This window comes from Musca autumnalis, unplaced genomic scaffold (genome assembly GCF_047663935.1).
Source record: "Musca autumnalis isolate F117 unplaced genomic scaffold, ASM4766393v1 scaffold_1, whole genome shotgun sequence".
Taxonomy (NCBI): Eukaryota; Metazoa; Arthropoda; class Insecta; order Diptera; family Muscidae; genus Musca; species Musca autumnalis.
Window position 1 is genome coordinate 151,339,195 of NW_027411644.1, and position 21,255 is coordinate 151,360,449.

Here is a 21,255-nt window from a genome sequence, read left to right on the forward strand (position 1 = left end):
ATGTTGTCATTGAAAATGATTTGTTACAAATATTTATTACAAGATATTTATTACAGAAATTGAATTTAATTGTAAACCATGGTTTAATAAGAAAGGTTAGCCAAAGCTTTATGACAATTTAATTTTTTTTCATTCGAGTATGCCTAAAACTTCAAAACAATATAAACAAACTGTGTATGTGTGTGTGGTGTTTGAATAATATGCCAAACAATTTTAAAAACAATCGAATTCAATGATTTTTAAAATTGTTTTTACACCATTTGTATGTAAGAAATTGGTGAGATTCGCATTGAAACAATCAGTTTATCATATTCACAACGCGATTATGTGGAGAAAACTTAACTCTTCATTCATTTTTCGCGTTTTTTATAAAATGCTCAAAAAATGCATTGTAAACAAACCCAATTGTTGCTTTTATTTTGAAGTTTTAGGAATACAAGAAAAACAAGGGTTCTATAGATTTTTTTCATTTAAATCTACCTCTTTACTTATACCATGATTGTAAACCAAAATTTCAAAATTCCAATACAACTAGTATGAAAGTGTCAGTCGGCTTTGCTGACAGAGGCCTCAGCCTATGTGAATTGAAACTTTATTCGGACAGATCGAATGTTTTTAAGGTTTTTTCAGAATTTTGTGGCCATTTTTAGACATTTGAACTTGCCGAAAAATGTGGATTAAAATTTAAATTCAAAAGTGTTGTGGAGGTGGTACTTAAAGGACTGGACCGACATGAGAGTTATATATTTTCGATAGATATCGCGCCCACTAGTCATTTCAGTGGGTCATCGTATAACTTTTGGAATCGGTTGATCAGTTCGAGAATTATCGTGCTCTACAGCCACTACATTTGGTGCCGTAGGGGGTTTTACACCTCTCGGGCTATATTCTCATGAAGTATGGACATGCCCCTGAAAAAGCTTTTACTGTCATAATGGAGGCAGCGTATACAAATTGTTGGAACAAAAACCAAAGCGATTCGAGAGCAGGCCCTAAACTGAACTTATCCGAAATTTTGTGTGGAAGGTTCCCGAAGGAGTGGACCGATTAAGTGCGTATTGGAACCTCATCTAAGTCTGGTAGACATTTCACGATGTGCAAAGTATGAACCAAATAGGCTACTCCCTTCAAGGGTTATCGTACGCACAAATTTTCCGAACATTTTCGAACTTGTGGGAGAGGTACCTGAAGGAGTTGACCGATAATGCCCATTTTCGAACTTAAACTAAGTTTGGACAAAATATTACGAAAGCCAAACTGTGGAAAAAGTCGGCTCATCCGTTCGAGAGTTATCGTGCACACCAGTCAGCCAAACAGACAGACTCCAAATTGTCTGAAACACATTTCGTCCAAACATACTTGGGGTCTTAAACCATTATTTCGATGAGGCACATTTTGCCAAAGTTTATATACCCTCGTTAGCATAAATGCTGAGGGTATAAAAACAATCACCTTATTAATTATCCTCTTAAGGCAATATTTGTATACGTCTTGTTTAGCTTGACTGAATTGAAAATGTATTGATCTCATATATACACGTACTTATAAAAATATACTACATATGCATATGGTAAAACCATTTATTTTCATACATATTTTGAATTATTGCCTTGGTTTATGAATTGTTAATTGTTTTGTTGTACTTAAAATGTTATTTTTTAAACTTATGCTTATTAAATAAAGTGATAATTTGAACTGAAATAAATCTTTTTTAATTTGCCGATTTTTTTGCCGATTTTGAAAAATTTTTGCCGATTTTGGCACCCGAAAAGTGCCGATTTTCGACCAAAATTATCTGGCATCCCTGGGTGTGACTCGTAGGCAGATCACTTATCCCCGTCGGCACTGGGTTTTTTAGGCCCTGCACCGTAACTTTTTCTTCCTTTTTTCCTTCCATATTTGTTTTTTGTTTTAGGGGAACACCCCCATAGTCAGTTTTTTGTCGGCGGGAAACTCAAAGGTGGATAATCCCACCCCTCTGCCCCAGACCCACCATGCAATAGGTATTGGACAGAGTGGTACGACCATCCTCCTCCCCCTATCCGCCGGTGGGGATGCGCCCGGTAGAAGAACTAACAAACTCCCGGGGGAAATTTTATATAAAGTCAGCTAACAATATTGTTAAAGCATTATTAAGATTATTTTCCTATTTTTTTTTCTTAATTTTCAGTTCTTTGAGTTCAAATTCAAAAGGTGCCGACTACTGGGTGCACTTACCCTATTAACATTTTTCTTTCATAATTTTGTTTTTTAGTTCTTGCCATGGTTTAATAAGAAAGGTCATGGTAGAACAAATACAAGGTAAAGTTAATACTACAACAAATACAACTCGAACAACAACCACAAAGGAATTTGTTTTTGTTTGTAAACCTTAGTGTCAACGTAAATGTAAACAAAACAAGGAAATGTCTATAAATTATTGGAATTTAAAAAACTAATAATTTTTCACATTTTATTGAATATTTTGGAAAACATGAATGAAAACTCGTTAGATTTTCAATTTGAATGTTTCCATATCATTCCACTAAATGCATAATTTCTCGCAGAAAGTAGAATACTTGCAAAAATGTTTCGGGTCGCTGGTAATTCATTGAAAAAAGAGAAGCTGTTTCAATCATTTGCTTTTGAAAACAAAAAAGCACATGTTTATTAGGGCTTTATTCTTTTCAAGTTTAACAAAATTCCACACATATTAACAAATATTGTACCGCCTCTATAAGCTGTGCTTTAGTGTGCGGCATGTCGTTCGGACCTGGAGGAGGTTACATGTCAATGATATGAAGCCGTCTTTAAGGGAAATAGTTTTTTTTTTCTGATGAATAAATTTGTTCTTCAAAAATATATATCCCTAATATACATCGAACATAGAAATAAATACATAAAATGTCGAATGGAATTTGACACTAACACTACAACCCAGTTCAGTCAGCTGGGTATTGCTGCTACCTTTTCTTGTTCTACCATGAAGAAAGGTTAGCCAAAGCTTTATGTCAATTAAAATTTTTTCATTTGAGTATGCCTAAAACTTCAAAACCATATAAACAAACTGTGTATGTGTGTGTGGTGTTTGAATAATATTCCAAACAATTTTAAAAACAATAGAATTCAATGATTTTTAAAATTGTTTTTAGACCAATTGTATGGAAGAAATTGGTGAGATTTGCATTGAAGCAATCAGTTTATCATATTCACAACTGGATTATGTGTAGAAAACTTAAATCTTCATTCATTTTTCGCGTTTTTTATAAACTGCTCAAAAAATGCTTTGTAAACAAACCCACTTGTTGCTTTTATTTTGAAGTTTTAGGAATTCAAGAAAAACAAGGGGTCTATAGATTTTTTTCATTTAAATCTACCTCTTTACTTATACCATGGTTCTTGCTTTCAAACAAACGCCTTTTTTACATCTACCTTCATAATAATACCTAAAGTATACATAGGTTTTCAAAGTTCGATTACCGGTTACTCTCGAAACATTCGATCAACGATTTCGACCGAATCATTTTCGCGAGCAAATACTCGATCGAATCGAATCACGTAATTAGGCCACAGGATACATTGCCAATTTTGAAGGTGACCATCACCGCCGACAATTATTCTATCCCGTTTTGCAATAAAACACCAAAAATGTCGGTTTTTAATATATTTTATTTGTAATTATCGCTTATGATCTTAAAACTACCAGAATAATCTGAATTTAAAACTTGTTTATCAATAATTAGAAATTTCTTTGTTTTCAGTTTTTTTTTTGTTTTGTTTTCATTTTAACATAGAAATGTACCAAAAAAGCTTATTTCGAACATAAAATTAAAAATTATTAGAAAATAAAGATTAAGACATAAGTTTAATATACTTAAAATTAACGTATATTTATAGATACAGTAGATGTATTTTATTTTAGACATGTAAATAAGGACTTTTAGTTTGAATCTTTTTCTCTTTACAAAATAAAGAATTAAAAAAAAAAAATAATAAATTAAATCATAAAGAAAAAGTTGAAGGATGATCGGTCGGTCGGTTGGTTGTTATTGTTGGATGGGAACATTTTTGTTACTAGCAAGGAAAAAGGGCAACACTCAAAGCCAAGAGATGTGGAAGTATCCCGTCGTGTTAAAAAACGCCACTAAAACAAAACATTAAGGAACTCATGTGAAGATAGTTCGCCCTTTCGCCGCATAAGTGTTCAATTCGCAGTTATTAATAGATTTTTTAAGGTTTATAATTAAACTATATAAAACCGGATGAATAATTTGCAGGTTAAATTGATTTTTGCAAGCTCAATTCATATATTGAGCATTCAAATAATAAGAAATGCTATTATCATTCGATACTAATGTACGAATTTCAACTTTTGGCAAATTTCGGAAAATTCTGTATTTAGGAGACCCTGCGAATATATAAACACCACTCTAGCCAAACAAGTATATCGCTATTGCGTGCGATACAAAATTTTTTCGAAACCGAATATGGAACAGTTAAACATCGAAGCTTTTTATTATAATGTATGTATGTACTTTATAAAGTTAGTATCCACTACACATCGTGGTGCTTGGGCCGTTTATTGATTTATGTTTTTTATGACCAAACTGTGATTATCACTTTTTGAAAGACACAAAAATTGTGAAAAGTTTTATAGTATCATATTTTGGAGGACATATTCCTTGAAGCGTTATTAAATTCACGAGTACAGCAAGACAAATATGCAATATTAGGAATTGTATTAAATTCTTAAACTCAATTCCAATTAAAAAAAAATAGTTTCAAAAATGTACAAATTGCCCTGGCATAAAAAGCTTTCTCGGATTTTGTATTCAAATTGACAAAAACATACAGTGTACATATATATGACATGACATCGGATGTAATCTGCCCAAAAGGGTGTAAAAGTTCATTTACAATCAAAGTAAGTGTACGTTTACATTAGCGCTCATTAAAATGGCAATCAATGTTTGGATTGATGCGTCAAATAGATGAAGATAGAAATATATGTCACCATAATAAGCGCTAGCGTAAATGCTACATTAAATATTATTTTAAATCAAATACAAATCTAAATTGAGGTCAGAATACTCAGGAAAATATCAGAACTGTATAATCCATTCCTTAAATAGTATAAATTCTTATTTGCACATTATAATTCGAAATAATAAATCCTTTTATCCTATCCGTCTGCCTTTTGCATTTAAGTAAAAAAATTTACATTTTTAAAATGATCATTCCTACTCGACGAATATTATTGGTTGGCTTTTTATTGTTCATCGAAATCAAAGCAATCTTATTAAATTGTACGGTTATATTGGAAAGTAGCGTTTTCTTTTATTGTTCACATACTTTGTAAGGAGAGAAAACTGGATTTACACAAAGTGGCGTCGAGATTGTAAAATAAAATAGGGGAGTTGGGGTTTTGGTGATGGTTGGTGGTGGTGGTTTAGATGAATCGGTGTTTACATATATTCCTGCTGATTAAATTGGTTTCCAATGGCACTTCTAAAGTGTCTCTCCATCGAATATCCTTAGATGAAATGAAGCATTGTTATTGGTTTCAATTTTGTTGTTGTTAAAGTTGGTGGCGCTTTTGAACTATTAAACCTCCGATGACTCTGGCTTAGATGTGGATGGATGATGATTATTAAGGTCGGGCGCCGTCTGGGGCTGTAATAAACAAAAGTTGAAAATAATTTAAATTCCTGGATATTTTAATAAAAAATATACATTTATATATGAAAAGTATGCTTGTATGTATATTAAATCAACACAAATTTAAACATATGGAAGGTGATAGAAAAAAAAAAACAACAACAAAATACTAATTTAAAAATATACGTAATTAATTTTTCTCAACTATAGGAAAAAACACGTTTTCCTAGAATTTTCCAATTCTTCAAGTTTTCAAACAGTGCCGATTTTTTTTAAACAACAATTATACCAACTTTAAAATACTATAGTGAGCTGAAGGGTGTCTGTGTGTTAATGTGTTTGGCGAAACAAAAAGAAACATTCTTTCTTCTTGCCAGACTTTTCCAACAATTGGACAATTGTGAACAACCAACAATAACAGTATTTAACTAAACCATAATTCATTGCATGTAAATATAGCCGGAAAATAACATCAACAACAATTTAACACAAATACACATTTTTAATAACTGTAGTAAATAAAATGAGAAATTAACGTATGTTTATAGGTAAGGTAGGGTGGATGGTGGGGGATTTGGTGGTAAATAAATAGATTAATAAATCGTAAATAAATCATTTTAAGACACATACTAAACTAAAAGAAAGATTGAAACAAAAACAACACACTTGTAACAAAATAAATACATATATCAAATCAAAGATATTGGGAAATTGCAAAACGAAATCACAAATTGTTTAAAAAGTAGTAATAGTACTTGGATAAAACAATACGAACGAACAAACAAACAACAATTTAAAGTGTTGGTGTGATGTGTATGCACAGTGGGATGATGAGAGATAGAGACAAAAAAATGTGATTTTTTTTAATTGATTTTCAGATTCAGGTTTAAACAAGAAGAAGAACTGTACCTACCGATTTACTACTCACAAGTCCTAGCTGCAATCCAACCTGTGGCAATACATGTATTGGCGGTACCGTTGGTACTGGCGATGGATTGATATTTGAGGGGGTGGTTGGCGGTGCCAGAGCGGCTCCTACACTATGTGGGACATCATGAGGTGTAGTACTGTGAGCCTGTTGTAGTGCGCCTGCATAATATCCGCCATTTAATCCTGTTTTGTATTGATATTCAAGTTTTCAATGTAAGGCAAATACGTGTGAAGAATGTTTTGTTTTTGTATTTATCAAGATTTCTACGTATGTTTCTTGTTTCTTCATTTTAGATGAAATTTTCAAATTATCAGACGTTTTCATATTCAATTCAAAAAGTTATCTTTGTTTTTCATATGCAACGACATTTGAATATCTTTAACAAATTAACTAATTGCGTTCATAGATTTTATCTTGTTTGTGTGTGAATGAGCCCATTTTAAGGAATGATTTTCAGTTATTTGTAATAGTATGATTAAAAAAAAAATGATAAAATGGCAAGAGTTACATATGTAGCAATTTTGGATAAGTTACCACAAAAAAATCATAACACTATTTAGACATTACAATAACCCTTCCTGCCCATCACCGCCACTAGAAATGTGGGACAAATAACGTATTGTTCCAACTGAATATCTCATAATTACAAACTATTTAACTGGCACAAACAATTATTTGGATGGATTCCGCCGCTAACAGCTAAACTGTAAACTATAAACTAACTAAAACTAAACAATTTTCCACAAGAACTCCTGAAGGGACAAGAGCATTTCACAGAATTTTTAGTTCAGTACTGTAGCACCAAAATGTAAATTTTTGCGGGGGACTTAAATTTGTTTGGCCTATATAGTGGGCCATCCAAGTTGGTTCGTTCCCAAAACCATGGCTGTTTTTTTTAACGTTGCTTTTTGGAAGAACATATCGACGCCTCCAAACAATAGTATGCTAAGTCGACTTAGCATGTTTTCAAGTTCTTTACATTTTTTATATTTAACGTCCTTTAACTTAAAATCTGTCAAATTTTGGTAATAATCGGACAATCCGAACAGAAGTTATAAACAAATATTTACTTAGCATAGTACTGAAGGTCAAAGAAATTTTCAAACTTTTAGAGCTTGTCCTGCAAAACTCACTGTTCAGAATTAGCAAACTATTATTTGGAGGTGTCGAACGTCCGTTTACTTAAATTCTGTCAAATTTTGGTAATGATCGGTCAATCCGAACAGAAGTTATAAACAAATATTGACTTAGCATAGTACTGAAGTTCAAAAAAATTTCCACACTTTGAGAGCTTCTCCTGCAAAACTCACTTTTTTGACTTAGCTTACTATTATTTGGAGGTGTCGATATCGCCTTTTAAAAATATACATGGTAGGGTAGAATGAAAAAATGGTAAATTAAGAACGTTAAAAATGATTGGATGGCCAAATTTTCTTTACAAAATCAAGTTCTTTACACTACACGTATGTTTAAAAGTTTGATTCGCTCATTTACTCAAAGAATTCAAAATTCAATTTCATAAAAAACGCGTTTTATGTTGCCGGCTGAAACTAGACTTCCCAACTTAAAAAAGATTATTACACAAAAAATAAAAAAACTACTTGGACCATCATTTGCAAGGAGCTAGTCATATATCAGTGCTAAAGTTCGGTGCAATATCAGGTATGATTTGAAGTGTTGAAGCACTAAATAGCTTCTTAAACAAAATAAACTTTTTTGTTGATTTATGAAAAACTCCCAGTAAATAAGCTGTAACTCGTTGAGTTTTAGAGATATCAACATGAAAATTTGATGATTTGAGACCACCACTCTTTGAGTAAAAGAGCGATATGTTGTAATACCAACTTTCAATACAACGGAATTTTAATATTTTTAAAACAAAGCGTCATTACTCCCAAATACGAAAGAATATTGCACAAAAATAAATAGATTGAAATCAGTCGGTTCCCGTCTTTGGCTATTTCAAACGCAGGATACAACACAGCAAACATTAAGAAAAAACATTACGTGGGCTTAACATTGTAGCAAAGTGCAATTTACATACATCTATAATATCGAAAGCCGAAACTCGATACAACTTTCATGGGTTTTGAAGTCAGTCCTAATCTACAAAAAAAAACTATTTCCCTCAAACATTTAAAGATATATATCTATATCAAATGAAATCCGATTCCGTTTTAACTCCTCCTTATCCTCGAGTTCGAACGGCCAGCTTGTGAATGTTGGGGTAATTTTCTTCTTCGCAGGTATTTCAGCCATATAAAATTTCTCTTTTTTGTCGTGTTACCTTCATTTATTTATGTTGCTGGGAAGAAGAAAATTACCCAACATTCACAAGCTGGCACATAAATAAATATAATAGCGGTATTCACTCATGTTAGTAAAGTGGCATTGTAGATCTTGTACATCTTGTTAATATTGTAGATCTACAAGTGTTTACAATACCACAACAACAAAATACATGAAAGCTTAATTTACCACAGGGTTGTTAATTTACTCGGCCTAAAAGTATTGTAAATATTCCATTGTACTTTTACAAGGGTTAGAACAGCTGACTGTTGTGTCATCACTTTGTTGTGAGTTTTATTTACATATGTCGGAGTTTTGTTTTTTTTTTTTTTTTTTGTAGAAAAATGGGAAAAATAAGAAGAATAAAAGAATGGAGGCCAAGAAAAAAAAATTTTATGAAAAAAGTGTAATAAAACTGAAACTAAAAGATAGACTTACAACGACGTCAAGTTGCTTTGATTTGTTTACGATATTCCCAAAAAATACATTCACACTTCGTTGTAAAAACCCTGGTACATATAGTACATTAACAAGAGTTGTAAATCTACCATAATGAGTGAATACCACTAATATTAAAAAATAATAATTTACACTAGTTTCGTTCCAGAACTAAAGTGTTTAAACAAATCTTAAAGTCGGTACAATTTATATGGGCGTCGCACACCACTTTTAACACTTTATAAAGTACGGGAACAGGCCAAACAAAGAAACAATTGTAAAACTAACGAAAATAGTTAATTATGGGACAGACCAAATATTGGTATGTTCCAGAACTGCAAGAATCTATTTATGTTTACTACCTTTTTGATATCATAAATGAACAATTAATAACAATTGTTATCGTAGTAAAAATGTGTAGATTCCTGCAGGTTCTGGAACAGAGCAAATGTTTTCTATTGATAATTGATTTGGATAAAATCCACACAACTTGTATCATACACCCGGGACTTAGTGGAGCATGCCAATGTCCAAATTGATGTGTTACTGGACCCTAACTAACTAGGGGTGGATTTAAACCTAATTTTGTGGATTGGATTTCGAAATTGTGTAAAAGCAATCATGAAAAAGTTGTTGTTGCCAAATTCTCGTTTCAGCAGCTGAATTCGCCGTAGCCAGTTGAAGAAATCTATTTGAACCGCAAGTTCCATAATCCAGCCACAAATTTTTGTTTTTAAAATAGTCATTGACTTAAATCTCATACATGTTCTAATATCTGAGGAATTAACTAAAAGTCAAGAGGAACGACGAACCAAACAACAGAAAACAATTTATTCGCCCCAAGGCAAAATGACTTTATTTTGTTTATGCTAAGCAGATGCATGTGCTCACAGGATTCCTTGTGTGAGTAGAGTTTGAAGTTAAAAATAATTGTCTTCGTCTTTCGCTTTTTACTGATACAAATATGTTTGTAGTTGTGTGGCTACTTTTGGACTTAGGTCTTATGAACCACAACTTAATCCATAGAACCTGCAAGAGTCAACTATTTTTTTAGAAGATTCTTGCAGGTACTGGAACAGAGCGCATACAACAAAATACAATAATGGAAATCACATAGTGCTTCGGGGAAATGAACACAAAATGATATAATAGAGCCCAGAATACATTGTGAAGCACACACAACTTTTAAACATTGAAATAAATGGAATGATGGAAACGATTGAATATATATTGAATAATAACAATTTGTTAAAAAATATAAAGCTCTATGCAGCTAAAACAAGGCATAGTTGTTTGTTACAAACATATCAATTCTACTATTTTGACACAATATTTTTTTTTTATATCTCAAATGGTGAGTTGTTTTGTTGTCCACTGTACAAATATTACTGACTTTCTTCTTAAATTAATTAAACAATTAAAACTTACAATTTTTATAAACATTTTTCTTTGAAAATAATATTGCTCTTTTTAAATGATTCCATCATCCCAATTAATTTCAAGTTTCTAAAGGAATATAAAGGAGGAAAGGATGTATTTTTAGTTTTTATTGCGGATGGGAGGAGAAAATGTGTGTAACGAGGGATTCAGAAGGGTGGGTCCTTACCAAAAGTTAAAACAATTTATTTGGAAAATAATTTACGCGTTTTGTTTGTGGTTTTTATAACTTTCGTATTTATTTCTTGTTTTTCATTGTTCTTTCTTCTTTTGGAAATTTATTTTTTTTGTTTGTTTGTTATTTTATAGCTTTCACAGTTATTAAAAATATTTTTATACATTACAAAATAACAGTTTTTGCTTTGTTTTCTTTATTGTTATTATTTCTTTTAATTTTCATCATATCATCGTCTCTAAATTATATGGGGATGGGGTTTGTTTATAAAGAAACTCTCATCTTGATTTTTGTTTTGTGTATATAATGTATATAGATTTTACGATATATTTTTTGTTACTCCTTTTTTTAATATATGTATATGTATATATCAACTTAAAAAACATGGATATTATTATTTTGTGGTGTAGTGCCTATGTGTGCTATGTTGTAATTATTAATTTGTTTCATGTTTTAGTATACTCAGAGAAAATATGTGCTGTCGGGTGTGAAGAAAATAAAATCAAGTGTTTTTGTGTTTGAAGCTAAATTCTTCTTCTCTCTTAAAAACGAGTATAAATGGAAGGAGGTAATAATATGATCTGGATACATCTTCATATTTGTATGCATCTAGACAATGTGTTGTATAAAATTTGTGCAATATAAGGACATTTTTTAGCTGCTCGTAATGAAACGACGACGAAAGAAATTAAATAATATTTTAAATTTTGTTGTTGTTGTTGCTGTTACCTTTTCTACAACTATGCTGTTATTTTAAACATTTTAATCTCGGCTTGCACTTTTTTTTCGTTATTAACTTTTCTGTATAATTATGTTATATATTAATTATATATAAGTATCTTTCTTTTAGACATCATAAACCTAATTTAATTTTATTTCATTTATTGAATGTACATTTATATACTAACTTTTGTCGCCTAAATCTATTATTTGTGAACGATTTTATTTCTTGTTCTTGTGTTGTGAAGCATTGATTTTTTTATTTTATTTTTTGCTTTTGCCTAGAATGTATGACGAATTGCGAAATATATTCGGAAAGGCGAAAATAATCACGGATGATGAGGATCATTTAAAGACAGAGCAAATGTTTAGTTCTCAGTACTATGTTATTTTATGCCAAGTTATAATTGAGGTCACAACATAGGTTTTCTTTTTCTTGTTTTAACAATGTTTATTTTTAACAATTTTTTGTTTGTTTTAAGCTTGGTCTTAATTGTTAATGTGTAAGGTCGACAAATCAAGGAAGAAAGCCAGTAATCTCTATTGTAGATGTGTTATTTTACTATACAATACTATCGCTGTTGTTCTTCTTTGTTCTGCATTTCTTTTCTGATTTGATACAAATATTCAAACTGTGCAATCAAAAGATTGTGAAACTTTTGGGAAAACGGTATAGTTGGGATCGGGTTTCTTAAATTTAATTAAAGTTGACACTAAAACGACGAAACTGCTATCTTCTATAGGAGGCAAATAGGACTAAACGAAACGAAAACACACGTTAAAACATATACATGAACAGTAAATACTGATAAGGAATGATATATGTGTAAAAGCAGTATAATTAACATTATATAAATATTACGTTTTATACGGAATAAAAACATTCAATCAGATCAAATCAAAAAAGAAGTTACAACAACAAAAACGCCAAATGTGCTTACTTTCACCTCACTTTATGAATGATGACTTCATTTCTGCAAAATGCTTCTGTTTTATATTTGTTGTTATTATTTCTACATACATACGTTATTTACTCATTTATATTTCATACATACATGGGTATGCACGTACGATTTATACTTTTAAATAATATTGTTTCTTTTCTGCAGATGAAGTAAATTCTTTTAAATCTACTTGATTTGAAATGTATTAGTCTTTTGTTATTGTTGGTTGTTGTAGCGAAATATGAATGCACAAATAAAAGATAAATACAACCAAAAAACGAAAAATGTTTGTTATACATGCTTAAAATGAGCATTTACAAAATTATTGTGTAATGCAAACTAAACTAAGGACGTAGAACTATTACAAATGAAACGAATCTTTCAACACTTGACAAAGAAACACTTAAATTTATTCGGAATAATATGAACATTATTATTATATTTTTATTACTCCAAATTGTAGTAAATACAAAATATTGGAGAAATACAAACCACAAATGTGTTAAAAACTAGTGCCACACAAGAATAAGCTAATTATGTTTACATGAAAATAAAAGGTAATCATCCAGATTGTTCAGTATGCAATTCTTTACCACGCTATTCAACTGCAGGGATGGATGTGGATTAAGTTGAAATTGTACTAACCTAGTTAGTATCAGTCATTTACAGAATCAGTTTGAATGGTTTTAAAAATCACGTTTAGACTTCCGATTATAAACATTCCCAAATGACACCAATTTGAAAAAGTATCCAAATTCGAAGACATTGGTATATCAAATATGAAATTTTATGAAGTTTGCTAAAATGTTTTTTATACAATTAACTGTGCCATTATAAAGCATTTTGTCCTCTAAATAACCTTAAAAAATATTTAAATCGATCTAATCGTTCCATGATAAATTCTATTTGAAACCATTACAAATAAACTATAACAACGGTGTGGCCACAAGGATTGCTAGCGAAATGTATTGTATTGTATATGTATGAATTTGTACAGGAATATTGTATATAATTAAATAAAAGTGCACAATGAAGAAGGCTCATGCATTAACATTTCGCATACATCAACATTATTAGGATAACTTATTTCTCTTCTTAAGAAATTGCAGAAGTTAAACTTCAGTAGAGAAAAAAAACTCATCATGTTGTTGCTGACAACACAAAAGGGGTGCATTACTGGTTATAGTGTTTCAAAGGTGGCACAATCCTTTTTTAACAACAATACCTTTTCTATTTGTCACTGTTTCTAACAATCGTCTTCTTCTTATTGTTGTTGTTATCTCAGATTTGTAATATTAATTAAAGGGATGGTGGTTTGTTGGTTGGTAGTGGTGGTGATGGTGGAGGGGGGAAGAATAGTGTGTATGAAAAAATATTTTTCTTTCCTTATGGTTAAAAAATTAAATTTTTAATTTCTTTTGCTTAATTTTCTGTTTAATCTTTCTTAATCATTTCTTTTCTGCGCAGTATTACTAAATAGTAGTAGTGGTTTGTCGTATGTATTTGTGTTATGGTAATTGTAAACGTAATAATTGTAAATTTGTAAGATGTATAGTTTGGTTTTCACTTTTCTTGATTTGATAATATGGGTGGTATTTTACCTTCTGAATAAACTGACGCAGCGGCTGCAGCAACTGCTGATGCTGGTGTTCTCATGAAGTATTCCTTATTAACACAATTCCTTAAAACATCTGGTATATTGCCGACAATGGCTCGTCGTATTTCCGTAGCAGCCATTTCTCGCAACTCTGTTGCGGATGCATCACTAAAGAAGGCGGCATGTGGTGTACATATTAGGTTGGGAGCGTCTTTCAGGGCGCCCTAAATTTGAAAACAAAAAATAATATATGACAATCGTGTTCAATTCAATATATGTGCAAAAAATATGCTTCAAAATGTATGGCTGAATATTGACATTGTTTATATTTGAAGAGATCAATCAATCCTTTATCATCTTACTTGGAATACATTGAAGGGTTCATTTTCGTGTACATCCAGTGCAGCGGCTCTTATTCTACCTTGCTTTAGGGCAACTGCTAGTGTCTCATCATCTACCAGACCACCTCGTGCAGTATTTACTAAGAATGCACCAGGTCTCATCTACAGAAGAAAGCACGATAAATAGATAATTTAGTTATTTTGTACCTATAGGTATGTCAATATGGATTGGCTTGTGTCATCCTTACCTGTTTAATTGTGAATTCATTAATTAAATGATGATTATGTTCATTAAGAGTACAATGCAGTGATACACAATCTGATTGGAACAATAAATCTTGCAGAGTGTAAACACGGGTTAGGCCCAACGATTTGTCAATACCATCTGGTAGGTATGGATCATAGAATATTACGTTGAAGCCGAATGCTTTTGCTCTCAATGCAACTGCACTACCAATTCGTCCCAAGCCAACTAAACCTAATGTATCCCCCCGAATTCTTGCACAACCCTGAAAAATATAAAAGTATATATATTAGTTTTTTATGTTTTAGAATAGAAATATTAAACATCATCTATAAAATCTTGTGCATTAAGCTAGCTTAAGCAAAAAGTTCAAGCGCCCGTCATTGTATCTTTTTTTAAGACTCACTTATCATTTTGGCAAGAAAGTGCGGTCTTATGATACAGTCCGTTTTATTGCTCTATAAGTCTATTGCTTGTAGTACACATTAAAGGTATTGCTTTGGCAGATGTACATTGCAAAAAATTACTTCCATTTTAGAAATTTCATTTGTTGACTGCTTCTACTTTCAACAGTTTTCCACCTTATCTAAAAGGAATTATTGGTCGTCTGTAAAACTTACCCCAAAATATAACTTTAAAAAGGCAAATTGGCGGACATATTCAACTACTGTCGACAATGAATTGGAAAACAAATGTTTTGAGAAAAACCCAAATAAAATCAATGGCACAATAACCAAGGCTATAAGAAAAGCAGCAGCATTAAACATACCAATGAAAAAAACCAACAACAAACACTATGTCCCTTGGTGGAACCTAAACCTACATACTTACCGTCAAGACAAGGTCAGAAAATTTCGTATATTCCGGAAAAGTCCAACACGCGACAATTTAATTCTCTATAAGAAATCTAAAGCAAAGTTTAGATACAAATCCAAGAAAGCGAAGGCTATCTGTTTTATGCGCTTTACCAGCACCATCAGCAGAGATTCCCCTCTATCTAACATATGGAACAAAGTAAACAGAATATCCAACCGAAACACATCACAGACCTTTACAGCAATGGAAACCAATAATGGCATTCTAAACGACCCCATTGACATCACCAATTTATTTGGTGAACAATGGTCTAACGAATCTGCTGATTCTAATTTCTGTACGGATTTCCGGCTGTCAAAAAATGATATTCCTAACAATTTCTCTAATAATGCAAGGAACAGACAAGCACTGATTATAGAGAACTCCATAACCAGCTCTGAGTTAGCCATAGCTTTAAATAAAGCTAAAGGAAATACACCCGGGCATGATCGGATAACATATTCTATGCTACAAAAATTTTCCAGTTACAGTAAGGAAAAACTTCTTTCGTTGTACAATCTCGTGTTTAACACAGGAGTTATACCTTTTTCATGGAAATCAGCAATAGTTGTCGCGATCCCAAAACCCAACAAAAACAAAAACCTCTTTTCCAGCTATAGACCAATATCATTGTTGCCATGTATTTCAAAACTACTCGAACGCGTAATTTCAAATCGCCTGGCATGGTTCTTAAAAACCAGGAAACTCATAACAGTAAACCAAGTGGCTTTTAAGGCAAAACAAGGATGTGATGACGCTTTACTCCATATTGATTTCTTGGCAACAAAAGCTCTATCAACCAAAAACCATACATCTATACTTGCAATAGATTTTGAAAAGGCTTTCGATCGTGTGGGCATTCATGTTATTCTTTATACATTGACATCATGGGGCTGTGGATCTAAGATGTTAAACTTTATTAAATCATTTTTAACAGGTCGAACATTTAGAGTTAAAATAAATAATTATCTCTCGCAGAGATTCACCTTAAAAAATGGAATACCACAAGGATCACCTCTTTCAGTAATCCTTTTTCAAATAGCTTTTAATCAAATAAGCCTCATAATTAACAAATACAATAAAATTTACCATTGTCTTTACGCGGATGATGTGTACATATTAAGCCAAGAAAGAGACAACAATAGTACAAATGATACCTTTTCAAAAATAATCGCTGAAATAATGAATTGGTGTAAATTTTCTGGAGCAAAAATATCATCTTCAAAATCATCTATTCTACACATCTGCAGAAAACATAATTGTCATCCCCAAAACTTTACAGTCAACAATATAACTTTTCCATACGTAAATGAACTAAAAATTCTTGGATTAACATTTGAAAAGAATTATCGCTGGAAAAAACATATCTTAAAACTAAAAAAAGATCTTATTCCTAGAGCTAACATAATCAAATATTTATCCAGCAAATGTTATACCCATGTCAATACACTCACCTACCTGGTAAAAACGCTTATTTTAAGCAAAATCGACTATGGTTTCTACATATTTGGAAACAGTCCAAATTCCACATTGAAATATATAAAATCAATTTACCATGGATGCATAAGATCTAGTCTATTTGCTTATCGGACAACGCCGATTAAAATTCTTTTTATAGAATCTGGACTGCCGCCTTTGGAGGAAAGGTATATTGAGATCCTGAATCGACTATTACCTAAAATTCTTTCCATAAATTCATCGATTATAGATGAAGATGTTAAAAAAATTTTATCCTCAAAGAGGAAGCCCAAGGTGCCATCTGTATTTTATGAATGTATAAACAATAATATTGTGAATTTTAAGGGCAGAATAACAAATTATATTACAAGGTACCCTGTATGGATGTTCTCGGAGAATTCTTGCAATATGTCACTATCCCTGCACAAAAAGGATAATACATGAAATCTTTTTAACACATTTCAATGAGCTTATGTCGCAACATGGTGATTGGTATCAACTTTTCACAGATGCTTCTAAAAATAATTCCGCTACAGCATATGCTGTAGTTGATTGCGATGGAAAGCTATTAGCATCTAAAGTTTTATCAAAATTTAGTTCAATCTTCACTGGTGAAGTTGCATGTATCTTAGAAGCCATCAATATTGCTTTGGAAACCAAAAAGAAAACACTGATTTTATCTGATAGTCTATCGGCAATAAGGAGCATTACTAATATATCCAACACTAAATGGTCGTGTATTAATAAAATAAGGGACCTACTCATATCTAATATGGGTAAGATAAAGCTAGCTTGGATTCCTGGTCACGTCGGAATACCAGGTAATGTTTTCGCTGACAATGCTGCAAAGAATGCCTGCATCGCACCACTTATCGAGGATATTATCATTGAAAGACTCGATCTAAAAGCACACATATCAGCAAACTTATTTAAGCTACACATAGTCAATATGGCTCAGTTCCAACATTATCACTACACAGATGTCAATCCACATAATCAAATTGCAATTTACCCCACAAATATTGATAAAAAGAAAATTAGAATTTTTTCTCGTTTACGGATGGGGCACACTGTTACAACCCATCAATATCTAATCAACAAAAACGCAGATAACAAATGTCCGAAGTGCGGTGATGTGGTTACCGTTAAACATATACTCCAAACATGCAGATTATTATCTCAACAACAACGACGCCTCTTACAAAACCAAGGATTCAATATGCTTCAAAACATAAACAACCTAAATATTGATAATATATTTCAGTACATAAAGCAGAATAACATAACTATTCAAAAAAATTGTTCAACTCTTTCGAATTTATATTGTATATATGTATATAGCTGATGGCCATAGTAGCTAATGCTTTTTACTGTATATAATACTCTTATATTTACTATAAGTTTATAATAATAATAAATAAATAAATAAATAAATAAAAGGAATTATTTACTCATTGTACATAGTTAAAAGAAATATCTCTTTGTATGCTAATATCATGAAATGTAATTTAATTAATTGCGTTTTTTTCATTTTTTTTGAAGAATTTTTGTATAATATTGTTGAAATGTAGCTTCCAAAATGATTTAGCCTGACTTCGAAACGTCAGTTGCTTTGCAAATTACTTAAGTATTGTGTTTCATAACACCGTTATACTTGACTACAGGAAAGCTATGTAATTCGAAACGTTAAGTTGCGCAATTTTTACGCAGCAAAAAGCAAACATGCATCCTTTTTATTACTGATGCACTCGCAGTTGTATTTTTAAGGAACAATGCAATTGTGTGCTGCTTAAATAGTTTGATGAAATCTAAAAATTGCACAGTATTGGTACATTTCAGTATATGCCTGTATATTATATTGCCTACTCAAATCAAACTCTAACCGTTTGCCATAAAATTTTATATATAAGGTTTTTAGGCCAACTGCAAAAAATAAGGGGGTAGGCGTTTCAACAAAAAAAATGTCGTTTTTTGGTCCGCCCTAATACACATATTATTGAATTAAAGTAATTTTGAATTTTAAGTTACGAAAAATTATTTTATATTTTTGCTCTTATCTTATAGTAGTTTCTATCAAGTTATAGCCCGTGTGAGACCTTTTTAAATTAAAAATAAATGAAATAATATTCAATTTCCACTTACATGTGCAGCTTCTCGTACTTGTTCGGGGCCGGTAAATTTTTTGCCTTCTCGCACCATATTCGCTAGCCAATAGGTTCTTCGGTATAAATTTAATATCAAACACATTGTCGTATCAGCAACTTCTTCCACGCCATAACCGGGTACATTGCAAACCGCAATGCCAAGTTCACCAGCTGCCTTAACATCTATGTTATCAGTACCACTGCCGATTCGCACAATAATACGCAATGCTTTAAATTTTTCCAGATCTTCTTTTGTTAAAATTATTGTATGCCACATAAGAGCGCCGACCGCTTCATTTAAAACCTACAAGAGAGTGTCACAATTATACATATGGTAAAATATATATGTCGAGTTGATTAACATTACCTTTTCGTGAATTTCTGATGTGCTTTGAGCATCACAAAACGCCACAGTGGCAACATCTTTTAGTATTGGCATTTCAATAGAACAGTCTCGACCATCTAATAAAGCGACCAACGGCCGAGCCTGCATGGGACCATTGGCAAAGGGGCCTTTGACATCCAAACGTGAACGTTTAGGTAACATCATGTTCTTATCCATGATGACAGGAGGGGTGGTGTTAAATTTTGACTTCTTAAAAGTTGCCTATTTCTTAAATGTTAAATATTGTAAACTTTCTCTCTGTGCCTTGTAATTTCGGCGGCGGTAAGTATTCTCCCCAGCGAATAGTTATAACTACTTCTTTCCTCCTCTTCAATAAAATACTTTTTTGCTTATCACCTAGCTGTTGCTGCTATCCAAGAGTCGTAGGAAAGCACATACAGTGTTCTATCTTCTCTTTGCAGTTGGTATTTTTGTTTGTTGAGGGAACACTTTCAAATTAAATTCATTTGAATGTAGAATTAAAAAAAAGAAAAATAATATACACTACTACACGAATCTAAACAAATGTGATGATTTTGCAATTTTTTCCTAGTCTATATTCTTGTTATTGGTGTGTGGTTATGGTTGGTGTTTTTTCAGTATGTTTGATTGAATTCAAGTTCAATGCAATTTCTTTTGTTGATTTTGCGACTTTCCTCCAATAGCGTGCTACTGCTGTTTTTTGTCGACTCTTTTCTTTTTTGTTTGTTTTGTGGCTGCTTGATGTTTTAGTTCTTGTGTTGTTGTCTTATAATTCATTTAAAGTTTGATGCAATTTATTAAAGCTGTGTTCGGTTCACGTTTTCTTGTTTTCTAGTTGCGGCGTTTGTGTGAAATTTTGTTGATAACTGTTTGGCGCTTCGACAACTCCATCACGTTGTGTGCTCCATTATTAGGAATTATATCAGATCATCATCACGGCGTTACTATGATGATTATCTGGAAAACTAAAAAAGATAAACAAGAGATTAGTTATAAAATTATTATGTATTTATGTATGTTTTTGTCGGCTAATTTTAGGATAAACATATAATATGAATTTTTAAAGTGTCGATTCATTCGCGTTGTTCTTTAAATGGTGTCACCAATTGCGAGAAAAAAATCAATGGCATGATGACATGACAAGTATATAGTGGAATCTACTTCTGGAAAAATGGTTATTTTGTTGCATAAATACATGCAGTTTGTCAAGAAATTGTTTTCGCAATAAGAAAATGAACACTTGTATTATTTCAAAATGTAATGGTCGTTCCACAATACCCCGTGTTTTCGGTAAATATTTGATAATTACGACTTTTTAATGTGTTTTATTGTTAATGAGTATCAACTTCCAACATATATCAACAGGATTAGCGTTATCATAGCCTCACTAATAGGGTTACCATATGGACCAAATAAGTACCAGATCCAATTAGAAGTTAACAATGTCACAAAATGGAAATATCGGAAATAAGTCTTCTTATTATTAGATTACCATCAATGATAATAAATATTAATTAGACAAGGAAAAGCTTGCCATATTAACTAAAACAAGTACCAAGATATACAAGGCTACCTGTAGTTGGATTCCTTAACGCATTTTTGGTTACCGACAACAATTATGCAAAATTATGAATGAAAAGTATAAATACAAGTTGGCAACACTCTTGCTATTGGTAGG

At 31.8% G+C, this 21,255-nt stretch overlaps 1 protein-coding gene across 12 annotated transcripts in view; it reads right to left on the reverse strand.

Moving 5' to 3' along the window:
* Nucleotides 1–3,630: 3,630 nt before the first annotated feature.
* CtBP (C-terminal binding protein) overlaps nt 3,631–21,255 on the reverse strand; it is a 55,214-nt gene continuing 37,589 nt past the window's right edge. For 4 of the 12 annotated variants that reach the window (XM_073958246.1, XM_073958242.1, XM_073958252.1 and 1 more), the window contains exons 2-8: nt 19,578–20,542; nt 19,209–19,514; nt 14,758–15,018; nt 14,531–14,671; nt 14,173–14,392; nt 6,551–6,750; nt 3,631–5,652 (exon numbers count right to left, since the gene is read on the reverse strand). In XM_073958246.1, coding sequence (XP_073814347.1) covers nt 5,584–5,652; nt 6,551–6,750; nt 14,173–14,392; nt 14,531–14,671; nt 14,758–15,018; nt 19,209–19,514; nt 19,578–19,772 — 1,392 coding nt within the window. In that variant the 5' untranslated portion in view covers nt 19,773–20,542 and the 3' untranslated portion in view covers nt 3,631–5,583. The remainder of the gene's footprint in view (nt 5,653–6,550; nt 6,751–14,172; nt 14,393–14,530; nt 14,672–14,757; nt 15,019–19,208; nt 19,515–19,577; nt 20,543–21,255) is intronic. The other 8 variants (XM_073958273.1, XM_073958265.1, XM_073958281.1 and 5 more) reach the window with 2 other exon arrangements.